The following is a 27,167-nucleotide window of genomic DNA, read 5'->3' as shown; positions in this document are numbered from 1 at the left end:
TCATTTACTTCTCCTAAGTTTATCTACAAAAACCAAAATAACCCATTCTCTCAAGTGTTCAAATAAGATGCCAGACATGTTAAAATGCCACCCCTATTTTTACTATTATTACATTCTTCTATTATATTGACTCACTCAAATACCACATGAAGAAACAATAATGAACGTAAAAGTCCTAATACAAGCATAACAGATTATCTTAATTGATCTTCTCTCCTACTCTTTCAATCTACCAAAGAAATTATTTTCTTGTACCAAGAGGAAGTGAAACAGACATAAATTATAATTATTTATACAACCTTGGGATATGAGTCAGCTGAATTTTTACTTTGTACTAGAAATTAAATCAGAGGTTGTCTCTTATTTCTAATATAATCTACAGACTGAAGAAATAAGAAATGCCAAGCTATCAAAAGGCTCAAATGAATACTTACCCTTTTCTGAACTGGCACTACCTCCACTTGTTGCTGCGGCTTCAAAAGATGTTCCTCGAACAGAAAACACCTTCACTTTCTCATCACACTTCACTGTACATAATGCATTTCCTGAAACATAAATTTTATTATAAAGAAGGAAGAACAAAAGTATTCCTCTCAGGCTCAGAATTTACTTTATGAAGATGAGGCAAAAAATAATCATGGACAACAAAAAATAATTGTTTCCTATGTCTCTTGTATATAAGAAAAGAGCACAACAGTGAAGAGCTTCACGACTACCTATACTCTGAATGTCTTTTAATGCACGTAGAACTGAAAGCAAAGACGGAGATGATGGTGGCGCACGCCTTTAATCCCAGCACTCCGGAGGCAGAGGCAGGCGGATCTGAGTTCGAGACCAGCCTGGTCTACAAGAGCTAGTTCCAGGACAGGCTCCAAAGCCACAGAGAAACCCTGTCTCGAAAAACCAAAAAAAAAAAAAAAAGAAAAAAGAAAAAAAAAGAAAAAGAAAACTATTTTAAAAAGAAGATTTTGCCTTTCCAGGTACTACTTACAAAATATAGCTACTTAAACAAGAACTGAAAAAGGACCATAGCAACAGTGGAAAGGGGAAACCTTACAGGTCCCACTCCTAGACAAAGAACTACAGGCAACTAATGACTAGTAAGAGAGGGAGAACTAGACTCTCCCAGGGGTGGGCCCTTTCACTGCTCATCCAATACAACTGTCTATCCAATGCAAAGTAGCCAGCCCTGAAATCACATACACACATCTAAACTAAACAGACCCACCAGGCTGTATTTACATATTAATGCCTATGTGTATAACAAAGAAAAAAACGCCATCAATTTAAGAGTAAAGGGGAATGACACAAGGAGAGGTTGGAGGGGAGAAGTGATATAATTACATCTTAACTAAAATTTTAAAATACATACATACATACATACATACATACATATTGGATGGCAAGCTTAATCTCTATTAACCACTCAGGGGAAATCTCACTCCATAAACTCAAAGGCCAGTATAAAAGCACCACGCACAGGATAAATCGAATGGAATGCCATGTCATGCTATAGTAGCAATTTTGAACTAAAGCATTTCTCAGAAACCTTTAAGATAGTTCATTTAATCAAATGATTTGTTTCCAAATCTCTTTTTAAGACTGTATCCTCCCCCACCCCCAAAAACAGCATGTTGATTAATTATCTTCCTTGGGACCTACCTGCATAGATAGTTCTCACAAATGTATCAGGTGACTTGATCTCAATGATGTCAGAAACTGGGGCAACATCAAGTTTGGCTGCTACTCTGGGCAAAAGGTTCTAAAAGAAAAAGAGTAGTGAGCTACAAAAATGCAAGCTGATTAATACAATGATCAACAATGGTATCTTCTAATTTCCTTTAAAGGAAAGTGATTGTAGAAATTTTAATTCAAATTCAAATATTTTATACTTCACACATGTCTTTGAACATGGGACATGAAGTCCAGTTTTTGAGGTAATCTTTAAAATTAAGTGCCTACCATTACTCCATGTTAAGAGTTGTACAAGATTTACAGTAATAAGCTGATTCAATCTGATAAATTATGAGATCTACTGCCCTAATAAATATTAAGTACAAGATGTGACAGTTATGGATCCCTGAATTTAAACAAGAGGAAGAGAAAAAAAATCATAAGAGTAAAATACTGGAAAAGAATGTATATATTTACTATAAGATATGAAAGAAAAACTTTCAGCCGACATTTCAAACTCTGTCGAGTTCATGTTGCACAAATGAATCAATCACAGCAGCCTGAGTGTCAAACATCATGTGAGCAACAGAAACAAGCACACATGCTCTTGCTGACACAGGTACATAACAGTTAAGTAAACACACACATAACTTTGCTCTCAGTAGCCAGTGTCCTTAAGCAGGTTAAAATCTCCTTGTGTCTAGTTGCAATATAATGAGGGAAAGGGAGTTTCCACATGTCTAGTTAAAATTGCACTAAGGCTCTAGGGCTCTAAAGCAGAAGAGAGTCACTTTGTGAAGACTGAATTTCCATGTTTCTGGACTGAGGTTCTTTTAGATAATATAAGAAATTTTAAAAGTGAAGCACTGCCTTTTATCACACAATTAGAAATGCTGACCTCTACAGAGCTCAGTCAGTGGTACTTCCTGTTTCATGACACTGCTTCTGACAAGCGTGCTTTCAAGATAATACAACAAGCACTCTCTGTTCTGTACAGAGTCTCCCAAACTTATCGTCCCTACCCCTCATTCGGGACTCTCCCACATGCACACACAATTACAATATATTAGCTGTGAGTAGCATGAATTTCTGTTGTAAAACCATTTTTAACATACATGTTGGATAACCCCTAACTAGGGTTCTAAGTACCCTGAAGGTAGGTTGTGTCTTATCGTGTTCCTGTCCTGTTTCTACTCAGCGACTTCATACTTTCTATAAAGTAACTACAAGCACTGACAGAACCAGCTTCATGACTGCTAGTTTCTGAAGGAAAAAAATTCTAATTTTCATTTTGTCATACCTGCACTAAACAGCAATCCTCTTTCAACCATGAATAAAGAATGCTGGCCTTGCCTGACAGTCGTGGTGCACGCCTTTAATCCCAGCACTTGGGAGGCAGAGGCAGGCAGATCTACGGGAGTTCGAGGCCAGCCTGGTCTACAAGAGCTAGTTCCAGGACAGGCTCCAAAGCTACAGAGAACCCCTGTCTTGAAAAACAAAAACAAAAACAAACAAACAAACAAAAAAGAATGCTGGCCTTGACTACTAAAAATACTAACCAATGTCAGTGTTCTTGCTTCTGTGGATTTTCCTCTTCTTCCCTTCCCGCATCCCTATTTCCACTAGCCTTATACCTCCAGGGATCTCCTTTCCCACGTTCACCTTAATGAGCTCTACATCCCCCCAACTTCTTAAATACCCCTTCTTTCCTCTTGGGGTCCCCTCTCTACTTTCATTTCATATGACCTGTACACTTATATATGCACATATAAACATTAAAAGCTAGGAACTACATGCCAGAGAGAGTGTGCTGTATTTGTCTTTCTGAGTCTGGCTCATCTCAATATAAGAACTTCCAGATCCATCCATTTTCCTGAAATTTTCAGTTTTTTACAGCTGTGTATGTACATTTTCTGTATCCATTTATACGCTGATAGACATAGGCAGTTATTTCCTTGCTGCGGTGAAAAACATACCAGTAAGAAGTGCAAGTACCTCTGTGGTGGCTATAGAGTTCTTTGGGTATAAGTCCAGGAGTGATACACCTGGGTCATATGGTCATTTTCTTTTTAATTCTTTGAGAAACTTGATTTCCATAAAGGCTTTACTAGTTTACACTCCCACCTGCAGTAAATAAAGTCTCCTCTTTTCCTATATCCTCATCAGAACTCTCTGTCCTTTATTTTCTTAATGATGCCCACCTTGATGTGGATGAAGTGGAACCTCAAGGTTTTGTTTTTGTTTGTTTGTGGTTTTCCGAGGCAGGGTTTCTCTGTGCAGCCCTAGTTGTCCTGGAACTCACTTTGTAGACCAAACTGGCCTCAAACAGAAAGATCCACCTGCTTCTGCCTCCCAAGTGCTGGGATTAAAGGTGTACACTACCACACATGGCTGTAACCTCAAGTTTTAATTTGAATTTTCTTTCTGGTGAAGGAGGTTGAATATTTTTGACAAGCCATGTTTTGAAAGCTTGGTTGCCAGCCTTTACAGCTGCTACATATCAGACCCTTTAGGAGGTAAGACCTAGGGCACGATAGCTGGCAGTGAACCTCAAAGGAGATACTGAAATGCTCACTCCTGTTTTTCTCCCTTTCCCTTCTCTCTACTATGAGATTAGCAACTATGTCTTCTCATGTACTTCCACCATGAGTCACGACCAGGAGGGCTCGCCACAGGGCCAAAGTGATAGGAGGAAGTGATTGAAACCATGAACCAAAATACATTCCTCCTCATTTTGCTCTGCTGATTCCCCTTTGTATGCTGTGAATATGTTTAATTACCACTGGTTAATAAAGAAGCAGTTTTGGCCTATGGCAGGGCAGAACAGAGCTAGGCAGAAAACCTAAACAGAAAGAAAAAGAAAGAGAGAGAGAGAGTAAGTGGAATCAGGCAGACGCCATATAGCTGCCGAAAGAGAAAGATGCCAGAACCTTACCAGTAGGCCACAGTTTTGTGGTGATATATAGATTAACAGAAATGGGTTAATTTAAGACATAATAACTAGCTAGAAAGACACCTAAGCTGTTGACCAAACAGTGTTATAATTAATATAGGAGCTGTGTGACTATTCGGAGCTGTGCAGTCAGGGAACCAAAGAGCAGTCTTAGTCTACACTGCTCAGTTTTCCTTTCACAGTGACAAAAAATAATAAACACAATTCACAGGTTTTTCGCAGATCTACTTATAGTCTCCCTGTGGCATTTCTCCTATGGACTTTTCCTGATCTCATTTGCATTTGTAGGCTAGAGCACCAGCATCTCTTTTGTGACTCTTATTGTCAAGCTCTCATCTGTCACTACAGAGAAGTCAGGGCCAGGGTCATAGAACTTGGGAATTAAAACACAGCAAACACTGTTTCTTGGGCTCATAGTCTCGTAGATGAACTCTCATCAACTAAACTCAAAATTAAACCACCAGAACAGAAACAGTATTCTCAGAGACAGGATGATCCACAAAGACTCATCCATCAATTCTGAGGAGGGAGGTGTTAAAATTTATAATACCATGTGTCGGCAATTTAACAATATCTATCAACAATGTTTAAAGCACTGTCTTTAAACTCAGCTATTTCACTTCTTGAACTCTATTTTAAAGATATGCCAGCAAAGGCATACAAAGATGTATGTACAAGGATGTCTTCCTTGCAGCAAGTGACTGAAAACAACCTGCTGACCTTGACTAATATGGAATGCTATGCAGTCAGAGAGACAGATACATTATGAACTAATATTTTCAAGAATATATTAAGCAAAAACTCCTAGCCACAAAACAATATGTATGTACGTGCACAATTTAAAGACAACAGAAAGAGGCCATTAGTAAGGTACACTCCTGAAATAGGAAAGAGTAAGCTAAAAATATCAAGGACAGAGTTACATCCTTGTTCTTCATACTTCTATATTATATCCAACTTTCTACTATGAGGTTATCTGTGTAGTTAACTTTCCTGTACTGAAGACTGAACCTGGAGCCTCGTGCACATGAATGGGTAGTCAAGGGTTCTATCTCCAAATCAGCTTCTATTCCTTGTGTGTGTGTACATGCATACATGTGTGCATGTGTATGTGGTGCATGTACATAGTGTCAAATGTATAGGTGGCCAAAGCAGAATCTTCCTTTATAGTTCTCCATCTCATTGCTTTGAGGCAAGGTCGCTCACTGAATCAGAAACTGACTATTTGAGTTAGGCTGGTTTTCCAGCAAGCTCACAGTATTCTCCTGTAACCAGCCTCCAGTGTTGAAGTTATAGGCACATGCAGCCATTCCCTTATGTGAGTGCTGGGGACTTGAACTCAGGCCCTCATTCTTGCAAAGCAAGTGCTCTTACCTGCTGAGCCATCTCTCTAGCCTTCTCTTTTACTTTTTATTTTGAGACAAAGTCTTACTAAGTTTCTCAGGCAAGCACTGAATGCACGCCTACTGTCTCCACCACCTGGACTTCTAAAATTATAGGTAAGCACTGGCTGCTCTTCCAGAGGACCCAGGTTCAATTCCTAGCACTCACAAGGCAGTTCACAATTGCTTTAGTTACTTTTCTACTGCCATGATGAAACACCATGACCAAGGCAACTTGTTTTAAAAAGCATTTGATTTGGGGTTCATGGTTCCAGAGGGTAGGAGACCATGACTATCATGGTGGGGAACATGGCAACAGATAGGCCAGCATGGCGCTGAAGTTGAGAGCTCATGTCTCCTTTCACAAGCACAAGGCAGAAAATACTAACTGAGAATGGTGTGGGCTTACTAAAACCTCAAAGCTTGCCCCCAGTGACATACCTCCTTCATCAAAGCCACACCTCCTAATTCTTCCTAAACAGTTCCTCCAACTGAAGACCAAGTATTCAAATATATGAACTTACAGGGGCATTCTCATTCAAACCATCACAAGTGTCTGTAACTCCAGTCCTAGGGTATTTGATATTCTTTTCTGACCTCTATGGATACTACACCTACATGGTACACAGACATACATGTAGGCAAAACATGCATACATTTTTTAAATGAAAACAAAACAGAATTTAAAAAAAGGGAACTGGTGGGGAATTGAACTCTTGGGGTTCCATGCAAGTAGGCCAACACTCTCTCTCTAAAGTACACCCTATCCTCACTGCCCTTTGTTCCATGTTCCCTTGATATAGATCGGCACTACTCATTTGTAATGGTTACTTCTAATTGTCATCTTGACACAATTTAGAATTACCTGGGAAGGGCTCTTCCTTGATTACATTAATTGGTGTGGGAAGACCCAGTCCACTATGGGTAACACCCATTCCCTGGTTTTTGGTCTTGAATTGTGTATGAGACTGTGGATGTGTGGATGTAATATGACCAGTTGTCTCAAGTCCCTGACACTGTGACTCCCTGCCATGATGGGCTGTACCCTGCCTTTTCTCCCTTAAAGTTACTTTGTCAGGGTGTTTTATCACAGTACACGTGATCTGATGGAGGAAGGTCGTTGACTAATAAAGAAACTGCCTTGGCCCATTTTATTGGTTAGAACATAGGTAGGCGGAGTAAACAGAACAGAGGTTGGGAGAAAGAAGCTGAGTCGAGGAGTCGCCATGATTCTCCCACTCCAGACAGATGCAGGTTAAGATCTTCTCTGGTAAGCCACCTCGTGGGCTACACAGATTATTAGAAATGGGTTAGATTAATATGTAAGAGCTAGCCAGTAAGAGGCTACAGATAACGGGCCAGGCAGTGTTTAAAAGAATACAGTTTCCGTGTAATTATTTTGGGCATAAGCTAGCCATGCGGGCGGCCCCGCCGCTCCTAGTACTACAATGATCAGATTATAGCTGTCTTTAAGGATATTCCAACCATAACAGAGTCATTCCCAAATCCTTTGATTAGACAGATTTCGTATTGTATCTATCAGACATTCAAGTAAATCATCTCTTTGGATGAGTAACTAAACATAACATCTACAAACACATGCACAGAAATCAATTTAATAATAGCATTATCCAGGCCAAATTAGAAAACCTAGAAGTGAAAGGTTTAATAAATTATGACAAAATCCTGCAAGAATAGTTAGTCTGTGACAAAATTTAAAGATCTGGAAACGACATTTTAACAGAAAATTGGATAAAATCTTGAAAGAATATATGTAAATGTTAGCCGTACTCCCCTAGGTATGACCAAGTCAGGACGGACTATCTAAACAAAGTCTACTATATTTCTGGCCCAGCGAAAGCTATCCTGTTCAGTGAGGTCAGACTCCACTTCTCACCTTTCCAAAAGCGGATGCTCCAGCACAGATGTGTGTGTAATTGAACTGCTTCTGAGTTTCCAAAATCAATGGTGTCAGTTCCTCTGAGAATTAAACACATTTGGTAAAACACATTTCGTGCTATTTTTATGATCACATATTCAAACATAACAGTCGCTACATTTTCCACTGGAACACCTCACCTGGAAGGAGGCCTTTGTAGGCATCATGCTGGGCCACTAGAACCTTCGCTACACCAGCTACTTTACAGAGATCTTGGACCACCTGTGATAAAAAGGACAATTTCAGTACTGATGGAGGTGGCTTTGAGGTTTCAAAGCTCATGCAAGGCCCAATCCTCCCCTAACCAATCACTAAATAAGAAAATGCCCTACAGAAACTTTATGTGGTACCCAGCATCTGGGAGGATGAGGTAGTAGGATCACAAATTCTATAGAACTGTAGGGTAGAATAATGTCCACTCTCACAAATCCAAAGGAAAAAAAGAAAATGAAGGGAGAGGAGAAAGAGAGAGGTAAAATAAGATTTTCTCTGTATAGTAAGGTCAGAACCTACTAGAAGTGAAGGCAGAACTTCAGCATCATACTTGTTTAATGCTGATTGCACTTCATTTGGCAATAATTTCTCCTGAGACTAAGATTAACAATTCCAAGTAATAGAAAGAAATCTTCAATTACTGCCACTGTTAAGATGGAGTTTCTGCCTATACACAGATACTTATCTATAACAAAGTAAAGTATTTTCTTGTTTAACTTCTCATTTTTCCTGTTTGGAATCAGGAAGGGCTTCTGAGAAAGCTCTGATTACTCTGATTTTCCCTATACAGAAGGCAATTAGCATTCTCCCTTTAAAGTAACTTTAATATGAGTGGTTTCTGCTTATCAGTCTCATCTGCCATTACTGTCTTCCACTTGCTAATTCACTAATGAATGGGCACAGGGTTGTGCCTTCAGCCCTCTTCCATAGACTATACGGCTCTGCAATATTCACTGAAAGAAGGATGCAGTGAAGAACCTGCTGGGCCAGGCATTGATCAGCACAGTTACACTGTCTTACAAAGAGATGCATCGGAGTTTAGCATCTCCAGCTTCAAAAAATTTCCAATTAAGAAACCCACTTAATTCCAAAGTTGCTACACAGCAGCCAGTATATAACGTGGAACAGAATTTCCCATTGAAATAATTTTTTACTGTCAAAACTTCAGTACTACACAGAATAATCACCTTCTGTTTATGATTAATAGCTAAAGAAAACAATATAAAACTAAAATCTGTCTACACTATTAGGCATTTTTTTAAGAATAAAAACATGACATATATAAGACTGCAACTGATTAAATGTCTAGTAATTAAAAAAAGGGTTTGCTTAACCCTATCATCAGACATTGTAAACAGGAACTATATAATACTCAATAACTCAATAAGCAGCTGGGAGGTGGTGGCGCACACCTTTAAACCCAAGACTTGGGAGGCAAAGGCAGGCAGATCTATGCATTTGAGAACAGCCTGGTCTACAGAGCAAGTTCCAGGACAGCTAGAGCTACACAGAGAAGCCCTATCTCAAAAAACAACAACAAAAAAAAAAAAAAAAAAAAAGAAAGAAAGAAAAATATTCAATGATCATCAAGAGGAATGTGATAAAGAAATCTATAACCTGAAACCTGCTGAATAGTCTTTTAAATACCAAGTTTATGCAAGGAATTAGAAGTGACATTAGCATTTTGAACCTGCATTACCAAATGCTTTATTTAGTAAAATATATAATCTGCTAAAAAGAAACATTCTCTTTCTACATTTACTTTTCCGTGAGGGCCAAGCCCCAGTCACACACTTGGCAACTCTGATATGGTGGAGAACTGGCAGCTAAATCTTTGTGAGTCTTAACAGGTACTTGTCTACACAATAGCCCAAGGGCACAGATCCTGCAAACATAGTACAGAATAAACTTTCCAAAGCTGTTACTTAACAACCACAACAAAACCAACATCAGCTGTAATTTGAGGAGAATGGAACTTAGATCTGAATTCTTCTGCCAGTTACTGAGCACTCGATACTTCGTCTAGATTTACCACTTTTGGGAATTAGAAGCAATTAACAAGTATATTCATCAGTACAAAAGGGATCAGCTATTAACCTCTAAGGGGACTCAGATGCTACCATTCTACTTGGTGCCTGATGGCACAGGATGGTGCCAGTCAGCACAACTAAATCAAGAGCACTCTACCTCATTTTGAAAGATAAAATGTTTCGTGAGAAAACCTTTTGGTTCTATTTCTACACAAGTAATACTTGTGAGGTTGACCATTTAATGAGGATTAGAGACCAGCTTGGGCTATGGTCCTCGGCATAATTCTCTGTTGCCATCTTTCACTGTCTCCTGATGGAGATTATATATGCTATGGCTGACCTTAAAAATCTCTCACCTTGTCACATTTGGTTCCAGCTACTAAACAGGACACTTCACCCCCAAGACGTCCAGCTGCAGTGATGGTATTTAGAGTAATGGGGGCTAGAGAGTCATTTGCATGCTCAGCTATTACCAAGGTACTCTGAAATCGGAGCAGTGAGGCCTAAAAGGAAAGGAGAAAAACATTATTGTAGTCTTTCAAAATAACTGTTATGAAGGTAGGCTTTAAGGAAAATATTTTTGTATGCAATGTTCAGTTTTGTAAGCGTATTAATAAAGTACTTCTTCGATGACATAAATTAAACTCTATCTACCTTTACCTAACAAAACCCAAAATGCAAATGTGTTTTGTGCCAGCTAGTCTTATGTCAACTTGACATACAAACTAGAATTATCTGAAAAGAAGGAACCCTAATTGAGAAAAATGCCTTGTAAGATCTGACTATAAGGCATTTTTTAAAATTAGTTATTGACAGAGGAGGGCCCAGTCCACTGTGGATAGTTCTATTCCTGGGCTGGTGGTCTTGGGTTCTGTAAGAAAGCAGGCTGAACAAGCCAGTAAGCAACACCCTACCATGGCCTCAGCTCATGCCTCTGGGTTCCTGTGCTGTTTGAGTTCCTATCCTGACTTCCTTTGATGATGAGCAGCAATATAGCACTGTAAGCCTCCCTTTCCTCCCTAACTTGCTTTTTGGTCATGGTGTTTCATTGCAGCAAAACAAATTTTAAGACGGTTAGTTTCCTCATTCCTTCCTTTTTTAGTTTTTCAAGACAGAGCTTCTCTGTATAGCCCTGGCCATCCTGGAACTCTCTGTAGACCAGACTGGCCTCGAACTCTGAGATCTGCCTGTCTCTGCCTAAGTGCTGGCTAGGATTACTGGCATGGGCTACTGCCACCTACCTGGCTCAAAATGTAAGTGTCTTAAAAAAAAAAACTTACATCAAAACAATTTTCCCACTATGTCCAATAAATAACTTCTATAGACCTATATTTAAAATTCTTAAACACAATATATTACCTGTCAAGCTAGGAATTAGACAAATTCTATCATCAATTATACTCAGTTACATAAAAAAGAACTCCTACTAAGATATTTGGGTGGGGGAAGCATTTAATATCAAAGTAACTGAAAATAGAAATCTGTTTTTAAAAATGACAAAAAGGTTGGCGATGGCTTACTGGGTAAAGGCACTTGCCTTATGCCCAAGGTCCTGAGTTCTACCCCAAGGACTCACACGGTAGAAGGAGAGAACTGATTCCCACAATGGTCTTATGACCTCCATATGTATACTGTGGCATGTGCGTGTTTCTCCCACCAAAAGATGCACTTTTAAAAAGTTTTAAAGATGACACTAGCTGCAATTTTGCTGGGTTTTCAACTGTTTAAATATGCTTTGGAATGAAAAGGGCACCAGTGAGATGAACTCCTATCTAGTCCTATCTAGCACAGACTACCAAACCACCACCAAAACACAGTTCATGGTCATTTTCAAAATCGTTCAGGGCATTTTCAAAAACAAGAAAAAAATTAGTAAGAATAATTCCTATGCTTAAAAGATTTCACACTACCCCGAGAATTAGGGAAGAGGACATAATGCCAGAGGACACTCAGTGGTACCAGCAGATGGCATTTCTTCTCCTTTTCTTCCTTTTTTGTCTACTCAAAGGAAAAGGAAGAAAAATGATACCTTGATTTCTTGAAGTTTTGTGTTGTTTTGAGACAAGATTTCACAATGTTAAGCTGAACTACATTATTGGTCAGAGGCAGCAACATGCAGGGGAGCCCTAACAACCAGTAAGGACGCTGAGATCTGGAAACTAAAGAATGGGGCTGTAGATTTGCCTTTTTAGAATATGCCCTGGTATGCTAGGACTTTCACCTGAGTCCCAGGACCTCTTCAGTATGTTACACACTATTCTATAAGGAATCCACGTTTCATTTATTATTTATTTATTTGAGGGTTTCTCTTATGTAGCCCTGGCTAGTCACTATGTAGACCAGGCTAGCCTCAAATTCACAAGAGAGCCACTGTCTCCCAAATGCAGAGATTAAAAGGAGTGTGCCACCACACCCAGTTTCACATGTTTTTTTAAAGTTTTAAATAATCAAATTAATGTGACAGATATTTTGTTTCTATTTCAGCCTCAGAAACACCATATTAAAAATAAAACAATTAGCATATATGACATGAACAGGATCAAAACAATGGTGAGGTCGTTGATTTAAAACAAACAACACTAAAAAAAGAACATTTTATTTTTACATTTATTTATTTTATGTGTATGAATGTTTTGTTTGCATGTATGTATGTATGGGTACCATCTGAAACCCACAGAACTCAGAGGAATCTATAAGATCCTCTAGAACTGGAGTTATGGATAGCTGTGAGCTGCTACATGGGTGCTTGGAACTCCAATACTCTTAACCACTAAGGCATCTCTCCAGCCCAAGTATTTACCTTGTGTGTGCATGCACGCACACACATACCACAGTAAGCATATGGAGGTCAGAGTATAACCAAAGGAGGTTAGTTCTCTCTACCATGTGGGTTCCAGGGACCCATCAAAACACAGACTATCAGGCTTGATGGCAAGCACCTGTACCCACTGCGTCATCTCAATGGCCTACATTTTTAACCTAAGAAAAATCTAGCTGGGTGGTACGGCCCTGGAATCTCAGCTCCTAATGAGTCTAAAACAGGAAGATCACAAATTCAAGGCCAGCCTCGGCAACAAAGTGAGAACCTATCTCAAAGTAAAAAGTAGAAAGAGTGTGGGTATAAAGTTCAGTGGTAGAACACTTGCCTAACATTCCCAGCACCACAAATAATAAAATTATAAAAAACCATCATTTTATTATCATGTAATAAACTTAGCAAACTGAGGTTTACTAGGACTGCAATACACTTTCAGACTTTCCCCAAAGGATTTTATGCTCCCCAAATACCCATTCACTCTTCCTCCACTGATCACACTTAATGTGATTAGCAGCACAGATCTCCAGATTTCAACAAACAGGCAGGGACTAGGTCTATCTTGCTTTCCACTATGAATTCAGTATCTACTTTTGTGCCTGGCACATAAGTGGCCTTAATGAATGCTGAGACTAAAAAGGTTTCCCAAAGTATCTGAAACCTGAAAAGCAACAATTCCTGGATCACCTGTGAGTTAATCACTATTAGTTACTATTCTCACTGCTGCAACTTGGTAATAAGCAACTTAACGAAAGGATTTGCTCTGGCTCTGGCTTAAGGCAGAGCTCATCAGGGCAGGGGAATATGGCAGAATTCACAGTAGTGGAGCATGCTGCTGGGATTCCTTGCTGGAACAGCACAGAGAAATGGATGCTGGTGCTCAAGTGGCTTTCTCCCGTTTCCGTTTATTCTACTTAGAACCTCAGCCCATAGGATGCTGCCACCACTTTCAGGGTTATCTCCCTCCTCAATTAAACAGTTCTGTGAACACATTCACAGACAAACCCAAAGACGTGCCTTGTTAATGCACCACGTGGTTTTTTGTTTTGTTTTAGAAGGGTCTCACTATGTAGCTCCGACAGCCTGGAATTCAATTATGTAGAGGTTGACCTCCACCTCATGAGATCTGTGTTTCTGCTTCCTAAGAGTTGGGATTAAAGATTTATGTTACTACACTGGGCTCCCTAATCCAATTAAACTGACAATCCAACTGGTCACCACAAGCATCAAAACACATGTAAGGAAACCTAGGCAATACATAACTTGCTAAGTCTTTAACATAGATGACCCGCCATTTTTTCTTTTGCCTGTGATGGGTCTTTTAACAAGCAACATACTTCTTGAGTGTATGGTTTAAAGAGGTCATCACCTTCCCTATACCCTTTAAAAACATCCACAGATACTCCTATTACCATGCTTCTATTCTTCCTCACTCAGAGAGAGCTGTCTTTCATCTCTACCACAGCACTCAACACTCTTGATTACTTAGTCCAGTGAACACATTTCGGTACTTCTTTTATTCAAACTTAGCACTACTAACCCTGCTTTTGTTCTTCAGTTTCTTAGCATTCTTGTTGCTGCAACTGGATGATCTAGACAAACTAACAGATGCTAAATTACAAACTATACTACCCCAACAAAACTACTCATATCCTAAAGTAGTAAGAGCTCTATTAACCTATTTCTCCCCTAACCACCTTTAAAAAAGTAAATGGATGAGAACATAGGGGACAGGTATGGAGGGGTTAGACTTTGTTCCGATTTTGTTTCTTAACTAAAAAACAAACAAGAAAGCAGCAGGAATGAGCTATAAAATCTTGCTAAATACTACTTAAAGGGATTAAATAATATATAATTAAAGTCTCCTATTCCCATTTTAACATACATTTTGTCATAATAAAATGTATATTACATTTCTATACTTAAACTTCTTTAACCTCTCTAGTAATAAAACACAGCAGCTTTTAACCATGACTAGAAATGTATGGCATTGATTATAATATTAAAAACAATCAATTTACTTCACTTTAAAAACAGACAAGACTCTTAGTAGACACATTGGCAGGCAGCATAATTTTAATGAAATCACTTTATGTAATAAATTTTGTTTCAGAATCACACAAAAATTGGCTCTCTTCTTTCAAATGAAATTTAAATTTGCATGTGAAACAGAGTTCAGTATCATTCATCAATGCTGGACAATGGGCTTGAAAAATGTCCTGTCCTTAATAGTTCACAGCTTCTCAAGCTTCTCCTTCCTGTCTGCTAATGAACTGAATATAGGAACAAGAACACGTAAATGACATCAAAATGTTGCTTCACTTACTACATAAAATTTTTTTGAATTTACTAATTAGCAAAAATTTTAAAAACAAATTAATAAAATAAACTGAAAGAGACTACTGAAAAGAGGGAGCATATTAGGGTCAGGTAAAAACCTGGCATAGGGAATTTCCCAGGAATCTACAAAGATGACCCCAGCTAAGCATGGATTATGTAGCCTGACCTGGCCATCTCCTGTCACCAGGAAAGACTTCAAGTGGAGGGAGTGGGGAACCAACCCAGCCACATAACCTTTGACCCACAGTCTGTCCTGCCTATTGGGATGTACCGGAGTAAAGGTGGCCTAGAGACTGACAGAGTGGCCAACCAATGACTGGACTAACTTAAAATTCATGACAGGAGAGTAAGCCCCACTCCTAGCACTGCCTGGAGCACCAGGACCCACAGGCTGAAAGACCCAGACACGACTTGAGGGGGAAATGTCAATGTGATGATGCCTAATGATATTCTGCTATACTCATAGATTGGTGCCTAGCCCTATTGTCATCCAGCAACTGATGGAAACAGATGCAGAGACCAACAGCCAAACATTAAGCAGAGCTCAGGGAATCCTGCAGAAGAGGGGGAGGAAGGATTGTAGGAGCCTGAGGGATCAAGGAGACCACAAGAAAACCCACAGAATCAACTAATCTGGGCTCACAGAGACTAAACCAACTACCAGGGAGCCTGCATGGGACTGACCCAGGCACTCTGCATATATGATACAGCTGTGTAGCTTGGTCCTCTTGTGGGATTCCTAACAGTGTGGACAGGGGCTGTCTCTGACTCTTTTACTAACTTTTGAGACCCTACTTCTCATACTGGGTCAACTTGCTCAGCCTTAATATAAGAGGAGGTGCTAAGTCTTAATGCAATTTGATATTCTATGCTTTACTGATATCCATGGGATACTTGCCCTTCCTGAACAGAAATGGAGGAATGGATTGGGGTGGGGGTGGGGACAGAGGGGGGTAATGGGGAGGTACTGGAAGAAGAGAGAGGGGAAACTGGCTAGGCTGTATAATAAGTAATAATAATAATATTAATAATTCATACTATAATTCAGCAAGAACACCAACTAATTGCAAATCCTTAACTATTTTCCTATCTGTACTCTCTATCTCGGTCACTTGGTACAAAATTACTTTCACTAATGGGCACCATAACATAGTGACTAGAACACCAACAGGCATAGATTACCATGAGTTTCAGGCCAGTCTAGTCTACACAAGATCTTACCTTAAAAAGACAAAATAAACAAAAACACCTTTGTTAACAGATGACTGAGGATTTCCTCCAGAAAGACATTGCTTAGTGACACAAATCAGCCAAAATTAAAGTGGCTTTGATAGTACATGTCATTAGTAAAAACATGTTTTTGGTTTTTTTTTTTTCAAAGAAATCATAGTTAGCTATAGAAGTCTTGTTTTTGTTTGCTTTTTAAATTTAAGAGTAGGAGTTGGAGAATGCTTAGTGGTTAAGGTACTTGCCCAGCAGTATGAGGAAGAGTCTGAATACCAAAATCTCATGTTAAAAGAGGGGGGGGGGGCGCAGATATATTGGTTGCCTGTAATCTCAGACATCAGGGCAACCTCGACAGCTAGTCTACTCAACTCCTGCAAAGATTTGAGATAAACCATTCTGGTTTTATGGTATCATAAATTTATATAAACAGTAACCAGATTAAATTGGTTCCTACTTTATAAATATAGGAGGAACCTGAACATCAAAATGAGGGTGATAAAAATAACAGCCTATTAAATAAAAGGGTCCCTGGGTCTACATAGGCAAGAGGGAAAGGTTCTTCCTTAGCATGGAATGCTAAGTAATAAACGAAGGAATCATAGATTAGAAAAATCACCATTTTGTATCACAGCATTATTTCTCAATTAAAAATCAAGTGCTAAAATTAGTAGGTGAAAGTGGGAGAAAGAGGAGCTCCACGCAGTTTCACTTTATCTTGGTAATTAGTTAAGAATTACACAGAGGACTCCCTGACATTGGAAAAACCTGGCAAACGACATATAACCTAAGTTAAGATCTTCACTAATGGGACAAGCTAGTGTTGTATGCCTCCTAGTACAATGAACTACCGAGAGCGTAAATCACATTATGAGCGTAAATCACATCTGACATCCCTGCCAAGAAGACAGGACCTGAGTGCAGTCACGAGGGTAAGAGTCTGCAAACAGGAGGCCTGTGCTCTATACACGTCAGTGGCATAAAAGCCAAACTTAGAAGCTTTTCTAACAAAGACTAAACCAGCATGAAAACCAGAGGCTCTGGATACCTTAGGTGTGCTTTAAAGGACAGGACAGCTGGCAACATGTGACCGTCTGGTAACAAAGTGCCACTGTAACACTGGTAAAGGGCATGATTTTGCCAGCTATATTCTCCTTAGCAAAGAGAACCTCCTTAGGGATTTCTTTTATTTGCCTGGTTTTGTTGTACTATGAATCTAACAGAAGGCATGGGGGTCTACTCAGAGCGAATCCCTTAGCCTTATCCTTGTAAAATACCTAGGGAACCATTTAGAATTAAAGGGTAAAACAATGTGTACGTACAGTGAGAGATAAACCAAACTTGTCAACTGTTAAGAGCTGTTGAAATTCAAGGAAGTTCTGGGAATTTTTTTTAAAAACTATTTTGGTCACTTTTTTGTAAACTTGAAATTATTTTAAAATTTAAAGATGTGTGTGTGTGTGTGTTGTGGATCCATTTGAGTGTGTTCCCACCATTTGTTTTGGGCTTGCAATTCAAACCTTAAAAGTATCCTTAGTGACCTCTGAGACACTTTGACTTCTAATTTTAAAAATAGGCCAAGGTCACAACTCTTAGTCAAGCACAACGAAGGTTTAGCAATGCTGTCTATGTACGAATACTGGCTACGTGAATTTCTTTTCCCCACCAGCACTACAAACTTACCAAATCCTAACCTCTCTTTACCACAATTATGCTGGGCGTAAAACCTATCCACAGAATTGCCTTCCAAGTGCTGCACAGGTCTTCGAGTCAGGATCTAGTGCTTGGCATTTTCCCCCAAAACTTGTTTATTGGCTCTCTAAGGAAAGGGGGTTAAGAAACATCTCGTGGGAGAAGATGGACTAGGAACCTGAAGGATGTGTTTTAATTTTTTTACTTAAAGCTGAAACGTTTTATGGAACAAGGCAAGGGCACCAAAAAAAAAAAAAAAAAATCCTTATACTCCCAAGAAGTCCACAAATTGTGTTCCAGAGAGAAAAAAAAAAAAATCCCAGTGGCGACTGGGGGGAAAGACACTAAGATTAAACAAATAAATCAACGGGTAGAAAAGTTGCAAGGCGTCTGGATAACTTCTGGCATAAGGCAGACGACCTTGTTTCTCTAACAACCTAAACTGTAAGCTAGGCGACCTACAGGCTCCCTAAGTTACCGACTTGGACCTGGTCAGCCTCCACCGGCTGTTCCCTCACAGCGCTCAGCCAAACGATGGTTTTTCTCGGTAAGCCCTCAGAAAACAGACAAGTGGTAAACTTTATCACCACGGGGAACAAACAGCGAGAACTTCCCACTACCCAGGGCTCCCTGGCTCCCGAGCCATCAGTCTGCAGCTTCTCCAGACTGACTCCCAGGCTGGGCCCCCCGGACGAGCAGCCGAGCAGGAGTGGGCGTCCGCGCCGCCCCTCCCCCGTGTCGTGGGCAGTGGGCGTCCGGGGCAGCCTCCGGGAGCCCGGGTTTCGAACTCTTCCCCGAGAGGCTCCGCGGCGGCGCCTGACACCCTAGGGCCGCAAAGGAGCCAGCAGCCCCAAAGTGCCCCGCAGGAGCCAGGGTCGTGGGAACCCCGGCTGGGGGAGGGCGACCCGGAGAGGTCAAGGGCGGCGGCTGCAGAACTTTGACCTGGGTCTCAGACACTCTCCCGGCCTGTCTGCAGGACTGGTGGGAGCCCGTGACCTCCGCCAGACAGGGTCAGCAGGCTGCGGCTCGGGGGTCACCTGCTCGGCCCTTCCTGCCGGGACTCACCGCCCGCCGGAGCTGCCCAGGCGCCGCCGCTCGGAACATGGTCTCAGTTCTAGTCAGCCCAGCTGTACCCTCGGCCTCAGGGACCCGGAGCGCGCGGGAGCCGCCGCCGCCGGAGACGCGAACGCTCGCGAGACGCGAGAACGAGAGCGGACGGCCCAGGCCAGGAATGCGGGCTCGCGCGTCCCGCTGGCTCATTGGGCGGTCACGCAGCCAATGAGGAAAGCGGAAAGTTAGAGGCGGGACTTGGGAGTAGGGCAAAGGTAAGGGTGTGGACAGACGCGCTGGCAGCGGCTGGTCTCCTTCTGTCGCAGGCCTGCAGTGGTGACATTGTCTGGACTAACTGGTCAGCTGGCCGCAGCTTTCCAGCCGTGCAGAAGACCCCTCGCTCCATTCATTCTTTTCCTCGCTCATTTATTCACGGTATCAGCTCTGCACCTGTAATGTGCCAGAGTAAGAGAATTTAAACGTGCATTAGGTGTCCTGCCCTGAAGACCTTACAGAACTCCGGGAAATATGCAAACAAAAAAAAAAAAAGCCTATTATAAATGATATAAATAAATTAGTCGTCGCTACTAGCAGGGAAGGGTCTGTTGAGTTGACGATATTTGAGCTGGACTGAAGATCCCTGTCAGGCTTGTGGAGCTGCAGGGAGAAGGAGGAAGAATGGCTGGAGGTCTCACCAGCAAGCTGGGGTCTGATTCCAGTGAGGGTGGTATAACATGAGGTCCACCCTGATCTTCTCCCCACTTTCTCCTGTCCTTGGGCAGCCCCACTTCCACCCCCTGGCATCAATGCCCGGGGCTGTTAAAATCTCTCTCGCTCTTTGGATCTACCAATCTATCTGCCTTCTGGACTTCTCAAGATGTCCCCTAAAACTCAAGCCCTACCTCACAGGGTGTATTTCACCCTTAAGAGCTGGTTTATTCACTAAGATCCTCCCCACTCCCCTGCAAGGAGTCGTATCTTCTTCACTGTCCTTGTTTTTTTGTGAAACCAGGTGAGAACCCGTCTTATACAAGACCACCCTTGCAGAGGACTGGGACTGTGCCCACCCTGTGAAGCTGGCCCCTTGAGGAACTGTGATCAGTTTCTCCTTGCAACACAACCCCAAACTTGGCTCAAATCTAAGTACAATTGAAAGAAGAAAAAAAAAAGCATACTTTAAGTTTTTTTTTTAAAAAAGATATTTTTATTGAAAAAAGATTTTAATTGAGACATGAACTACCTCCTTCCTGCCTTCATGACAAGGCAAAACACTAAAGAGGAGAGAATCTCCCCCACCCCCCCACCCCGGGATGGCTCTGGCACATCCCAGGCGCCAGTGAATCAGCAGCAGCTGTGCCCAGCAGAGGCACAATGCCCATGGGACATGATAGTTCCGGGCAGAGCAGCGGCAGTGCAAAGGAAGACAGAGAAAATGGCCCTCCTCTGTAACAAATAACCAGACTCACTGTGAGGACAGAAGAATGTCCTTGAAGAGCTTCAGGAGGGAGGGCACAGATAGATATGTTTCTACATTTACATGAATGTCAAGTACCAGAGACATGTGTATGTGAAGACTGATGTTACCCAGGATAGCCAAAACAATCTTATACAATAAAGGAGCGTCTGGAGGCATTACCATCCCTGACTTCAAACTACTACACAGCTACATTATTGAAAACAGCCTGGTATTGGCATAAAAACAGAGAAGTCAACCAATGGAATCGAATAGAAGACCCTGACATTAACCCACAAACCTATGAACACCTGATTTTTGATAAAGGAGCTAAAAGTATACAATGGAAAAAAGAGAGCATCTTCAACAAATTGTGCTGGCAGAACTGGATGTCAACCTGTAGAAGAATGAAAATAGACCCATATCTATCACCATGCACAAAACTCAAGTCCAAATGGATTAAAGACCTCAGTATCAGTCCAAACACAATGAACCTGATAGAAGAGAAAATGGGAAGTACTCTACAACACATTGGCACAGGAGACCACTTCCTACGTATAACCCCGGCAGCACAGACATTAAGGGCCTCATTGAATAAATGGGACCTCCTGAGACTGAGAAGCTTCTGTAAAGCAAAGGACACTGTCACTAAGACACAAAGACAACCCACTGACTGGGAGAAGATCTTCACCAACCCTGCAACTGACAAAGGACTGATCTCCAAAATATATAAAGAACTCAAGAAACTAGACGGTAAAAGGCTACTCAGCCCAATTACAAAATGGGGCACTGAGCTGAACAGAGAATTCTCAACAGAAGAAGTTCAAATGGCCATAAGACATTTAAGGAAATGCTCAACTTCCTTAGCGATCAGGGAAATGCAAATCAAGACAACTTTAAGATACCATCTTACACCTGTCAGAATGGCTAAAATCAAAAACACCAATGATAGCCTATGCTGGAGAGGTTGTGGAGAAAGGGGTACACTCATCCATTGCTGGTGGGAATGCAAACTTGTGCAACCACTCTGGAAGGCAGTGTGGCGGTTTCTCAGGAAATTCGGGATCAACCTACCCCTGGACCCAGCAAACCACTCTTGGGAATATACCCAAGAGAGGCCTTATCATACAACAAAAATATATGCTCTACTATGTTCATAGCAGCATTGTTTGTAATAGCCAGAACCTGGAAACAACCTAGATGCCCTTCAATGGAAGAATGGATGAAGAAAGTAAGGAATATATACATATTAGAGTACTACTCAGCAGTAAAAGACAAGGACTTCTTGAAGTTTGCATACAAATGGGTGGAAATAGAAAACACTATCCTGAGTGAGGTAAGCCAGACCCAAAAAGAGGAACATGGGATGTACTCACTCATTGTTGGTTTCTAGCCATAAACAAAGGACATTGAGCCTATAATTAGTGATCCTAGAGAAGCTAAATAAGGAGAACCCAAAGAAAAACATATAGTCATCCTCCGGAATATTAACCTTCATCGGGCCATGAAAGGAGGCAGAGATAGTGACCCACATTGGAGCACCAGACAGAAATCTCAAGGTCCAAATCAGGAGCAGAAGGAGAGAGAGCACGAGCAAGGAACTCAGGACCACGAGGGGTGCACCCACACACTGAGACACTGGGGATGTTCTATCGGGAAATCACCAAGGCCAGGTGGCCTGGATCTGAAAAAGCCTGGGATAAAACCGGACTCGCTGAACATAGTGGACAATGAGGACTACTGAGAACTCAAGAACAATGGCAATGGGTTTTTGATCCTACTGCACGTACTGGCTTTGTGGGAGCCTAGGTAGTTTGGATGCTCACTTTACTAGGCCTGGATGGAGGTGGGTGGTCCTTGGACTTCCCACAGGGCAGGGAAACTTGATTGCTCTTTGGGCTGATGAGGGAGGGGGTCTTGATTGGGGGAGGGAAAGGGAAATGGGAGGCAGTGGCAGGGAAGAATCAGAAATCTTTAATAAATAAATAAAAATTAAAAAAAAAAAGACTGATGTTAGGACCTTGCTCCCTATCAGTGCTGGGAAACTTGTCTTTCCCTCTCTGTTATGAGATGTTTTGGAGGCAGGAGGCGTAGTTCCCGTTAGCTGGTTTGTATGTGGTTGCTATTTATAGAAATAACTATACAAAGAACAAAGGAAGGAAGAGAGCGAAAGGAGGGAGGAGAGAAAAGTTACTTTGAAGACTTGACTACTCGTTTAGGCACGGCCCCTCCGGGATTCCTGGTGGAAAACAGAAATTCGTGGGACACTCTGGCTGGGAACCACCCTTGACGCTCATTGTCTCCTCCCTCTGCAGCACCTCCACTGAGCCTGCGCTAACTGGGTGCCTCATAGGCTGATGACCAAAGTCCATGACCACCAGGCCTTTCTCAAGCCAGGGTTACTGTAGTGTATGCGATGCCTCTTAGATTGCTATTGATCAAGATGGCGGCCTTCCTTCCTGACTTCTGGGTCCTGCTCGTAAGTGCCCAGAGTTCCCAGATGGCAGCTGTAGCTCAGTAGAACTTGTCAGGTCCAAAGGAAACTCAGCGCAAGTGGCTAACTGTGGTGCCTGTTAGCACACCAGAGTGTCTGCTGGCCTCCAGGCTCACTCAGCACCTGTGGCTCCCCTCAGTTCTTCTCCCTCTTCCCCCTCCCACTGAACTGCTCCAGCTCCTTGGCTTCCTTCCCCCATTGTCTCATTCCACCCTGCCATTTTGGCCATGAACCCTCTTGATACTCTTCTCGGTTGTCTGTCTGTCTGTCTGTCTGTCTGTCTGTCTGTCTGTCTCTCTCTCTCTCTCTCTCTCTCTCTCTCTCTCCATTGCCCCTGGCCCATGGCACAGTTCGGTCTACTGTCCATGTTTCATCTCTCACATTCTCTCCCTGCTCTGGCCTCTTCCAGATGCCTCAGGCTGTGCTCTCATATCTACAGTAAAAACCCTCCTCTCAGCCATGCCTCCCAGCAGTCATGTCCTCGCTTACTATATCTGGTGCCAAAATGGCAGGGTTATATGGGAATGATGAAATGACATGCTGGGGGAAGGGAAGCCCAGGAGCTGGAGCAGTTCATTGGGGGAGGGGGAAGAGGGAGAAGAACTGAGGGGAGCCACAGGTGCTGAGTGAGCCTGGAGGCCAGCAGACACTCTGGTGTGCTAACAGGCACCACAGTTAGCCACTTGTCCTCCCTTTCCATTGGACCTGACAGAATTTTTGTTGTTGTTGTTGTTTGTTTTCATTTGTTTGTTTTTCGAGACAGGGTTTCTCTGTGTATCCCTGGCTGGTGTGGGACAATGGTATCTATTCTGTCAATTGTATTTTAAATAAATGCTGATTGGCCAGTAGCCAGGCAGAAAATAGAGGTGGAACAACCGGACAGGAAGTAGAGGCGGGTCAATGAGAACAGGTAATTCTAGGAAGAAGGAAGTCCTAGTCTGCAGTCCTGATCCGGCCACAGAAGAAGCAAGATGTGATTGCCTCAACGAGAAAGGTACCAAGCCACGTGGCTAACATAGACAAGAATAATGGGCTAATATGAGTTATAAAAGTTAATAAGCCTGAGCTAATGGGCCAATCAGTTTATAACTAATGTAGACCTCTGTGTGATTTCTTTGGGGCTTAATGATTGCGGGAACTGGACAAGACAGAAAACCCCAGTCAACACCTGGCCATCCTGGAATTCCCTTTGTAGACCAGGCTGACATAGAACTCAGAAATCTGCCTGCCTCTGCCCCCTGATTCAAGAGATACTTGACACTCTGAAAGATGTACCCCAGTCCTTGTAAGGTCCTGCCTACAGGCTCTGCTTTAAGTGAGCCCTCAGCATGTCGGTCTGCTTATCTATCAAAATAGCAGCATCTGGATTACAGAATGTGTTTGGGGATACAGTGATTTTTGATTTGTTTCTGTGGGACCCTGCAGAAAATTACAACAAGCTCAGCTGGCCCCACTTTTCACTCTCATTCTGTTCGGGCCACCAGCCCATGGGATAGTGCTACCTCGTTCAGCGTGGGTCTTCACCCTTTAGTTAAACCTCTCTGGAAACTCCCTCACAGAACTGCCGTGAGGTCCAGCTCCTAGGTGATTCTAAATCCATGTGTCGTTAGTGCCAGCACAGCCTGGGTAATGACAAAGGCTGGCTGAGTGAGCTAGTCTAGGCATTGTTGTCTTGACGACTTGGTTCTTCTACCAAGATGGATTCTTCCATTCGCTCGTCTTCATGTCTCTGTCCCAAACCTTCTTGTCCCTGGCCTTCCAGTCCTCTAGCCTCTGCTCCTCTAGGAGCATACCTTTCTGAAGTTCTAGCTCTTGAAGCATCTCCGTTCACGACCGTCTTTCAAAACTGTGCCCTAGTACGGCTGTAGTGCACCTGCTATGTTCAGTCCACATTCACATACTGAAAGACTCCCCCTAAGCCACATAAGGGATTTCTCCTCTTGCTAGGAGGTTTTAAAGGGCTCTTCTTAAAGCTATAGTGTTTCCTGGGACTGGTATAGCAGTGCTCATGGGGACTAGGACACCAGCCTTGCACATTGCTGTGCCTTCTGCTTCTACTTGTACTCATTCCTAAATATACCAGTTCTTCCCTAGAATGGGTTGCTTCAACCTACCTGATATTATGATTTACTGGCCTTATGGATTCCACCTCATGATAGTGAATGCCCGACCTTTGGTCACTTGATGCCCTATAATTAAGCCTAGTATTACACCAGAAGATTGTTTGTTGTTATTTAATGATGTTTTTGTTTTATGTTTTGAAGGTCTGTAAATCTCTACTTCAGATGTCGTGATTTGGCACATACCACAGGGGGTTGGGTGATGACACTCCAGAGAGTTTGCCATAAAATCTTGATGGAAACATGAACAGCCAAGTAGCAGGACTGTCTGTACTGCAACCTAGATCCCCTGCGCTGAGCTCACGCACATCTGCCAGCCTTCTGTGTCACCTCGTATGTGAGTTGGGACAGTATTTTCAGGTGTAGAACACACTGACTGTATTTAGAGCCCAGAGAAGGTTATCAGGCATAGGGTTCCTTCTTCATCTTGGGAAGTACAAGGTGTAATATTTATCTTTTCATTTGGATGGGATAGCCTAGCATGCTCCTGTCTTTGGACCCCTAAGTATCTTACGGCGCAGCGAGTCCCTGAATCTTTAGAGCAGAGGTTCACAATCTTTGGGTCACAACCATTTCATAGGGTCTCATATTAGATATCCTGCATATCAGATATTTACATTATGATCCATAACTAGTAAAATGACAATTATGAAATAGTAATGAAATAATTTTATGGCTAGGGGTCACCCCAACATGAGGAACTGTATTAAAGGGTTCCAGCATTAGGAAGGTTGAGAACTGCTGCTTTAGAGGGTTTGCACACACACACACACACACACACACACACACACACACACACACACGTTGAAGGATCTGTGTCAGATGAATGTCTCTAATGTGCTCTCCTCTTTTTGCCCATCTGGCTGAATTAGAATGATGTCATGAATGTGGTGGTTCAACGTTCTGTAGTGTGTCCAGATGGTCTAGATCTCTTCAGGCTGTTATGACAGATGCTAAAAGTTAGCATAGCCCTGGGGCAAGACTGTAATATAGTGTTGCTTATTGTACTTGGATGAAAACCGTTTTGAATCTGCTTTTCTCACAGGGCTAGAACGCACTTGCCAAATCAGTGACCACTAAAATGGATTTGCTGCTATGTTCATCTCCTCTGGTAAAGATGCCAGACTAGGTGTGGTGACTGCTGGACAACTACCGCTTGAATGGGTTTGGCTGCTCTGCTATCAGTCATTATCCTCCAGGTTCAGTTTGGTTTCTTCAGGGACAACACTGCTGATGGAAATGTGAAATGACCCATAAAGGTTACATTCTGATGTTTGTTTTATGGCATATCGTCAAGGAGATCTTTCGTTTTATATGTGGGTCTTGATTGACTATTAACAATCCCTAGTCTCCTGTAACATTTTTATAGAACAGCCTAACTACCCCTCGAGCTATTTTATTTGTAGTTACTATTCTCTCCCCCCCAAATATCTTGAAATGTCTAGCATGTTACATACCAGGAGCACACTCCAGTTCAACACTCATATAACCTCTAGCAGGTGAAGTACCATCATACGCTAAAGGTATCTGTGTTCCAGTTACCAGATGTTGTGGGATTCTCAGTGCCATTGCACCAAAAAAAATATACATCAGAAGCCCCATCTTGTATTGCTTGCTTTTTCTGACAGTTTTGTACTCTGGTTTTTCTAGAAAGCAGAGTCCGAAAAAAGACTAAAGTACATATCAAGCTATGCTCTAGGATCCATTTGAGTGTTAGGGATGTAGTAGAAGCAGAATTGGGCAGAGGGAGAAGCTGGGATAGTTAGTAAGCTGAGCAATAATCCAGAACAACACAAGTCATCCTGTTGTTGAACTAGATAGCAAGACATTGTCTATCCATGCTGAAAGATGTATGTGTACATTACAGACCAAACACTTACTACAATAGACTTCATAGACCAACCATCAGAAGAACTAGAGAAATGGCCATGGACTGGAGAGATGGCTTAGTGGTTAAGAGCAGGCAATGCTCTTTCAAAGGACCCAAGTTTGATTCTAAGCACCCAA

The 27,167-nt window shown here is 42.0% G+C and overlaps 1 protein-coding gene and 1 long non-coding RNA gene across 2 annotated transcripts in view; one reads left to right on the top strand and one right to left on the bottom strand.

Annotated features, from left to right (window-relative positions):
* The window catches only part of Etfa (electron transfer flavoprotein subunit alpha), a 54,154-nt gene extending 34,882 nt beyond the window's left edge, over positions 1-19,272 (bottom strand). Inside the window, exons 1-6 of the mRNA XM_050119432.1 lie at positions 19,109-19,272; positions 10,329-10,475; positions 8,089-8,170; positions 7,907-7,989; positions 1,663-1,762; positions 435-545 (exon numbers count right to left, since the gene is read on the bottom strand). Of these exons, the coding sequence (XP_049975389.1) occupies positions 435-545; positions 1,663-1,762; positions 7,907-7,989; positions 8,089-8,170; positions 10,329-10,475; positions 19,109-19,147 (562 nt within the window). The 5' untranslated portion in view covers positions 19,148-19,272. The remainder of the gene's footprint in view (positions 1-434; positions 546-1,662; positions 1,763-7,906; positions 7,990-8,088; positions 8,171-10,328; positions 10,476-19,108) is intronic.
* A 3,310-nt stretch (positions 19,273-22,582) lies between these two features.
* LOC126486958 (uncharacterized) lies at positions 22,583-26,534 on the top strand. Its single transcript, XR_007588236.1, has 3 exons — positions 22,583-23,025; positions 25,305-25,497; positions 26,206-26,534. It is a non-coding gene; the product is annotated as an uncharacterized lncRNA (long non-coding RNA).
* The last annotated feature ends 633 nt before the right edge of the window (positions 26,535-27,167 follow it).

Source organism: Alexandromys fortis, unplaced genomic scaffold, assembly GCF_014885135.2.
Source record: "Alexandromys fortis isolate MF-2015 unplaced genomic scaffold, M_Fortis_MF-2015_v1.1 scaffold_167, whole genome shotgun sequence".
Lineage (NCBI taxonomy): Eukaryota > Metazoa > Chordata > Mammalia > Rodentia > Cricetidae > Alexandromys > Alexandromys fortis.
The sequence above is the reverse complement of the archived record's forward strand: the minus strand, read 5'-3'. Positions and strand labels throughout refer to the sequence as shown.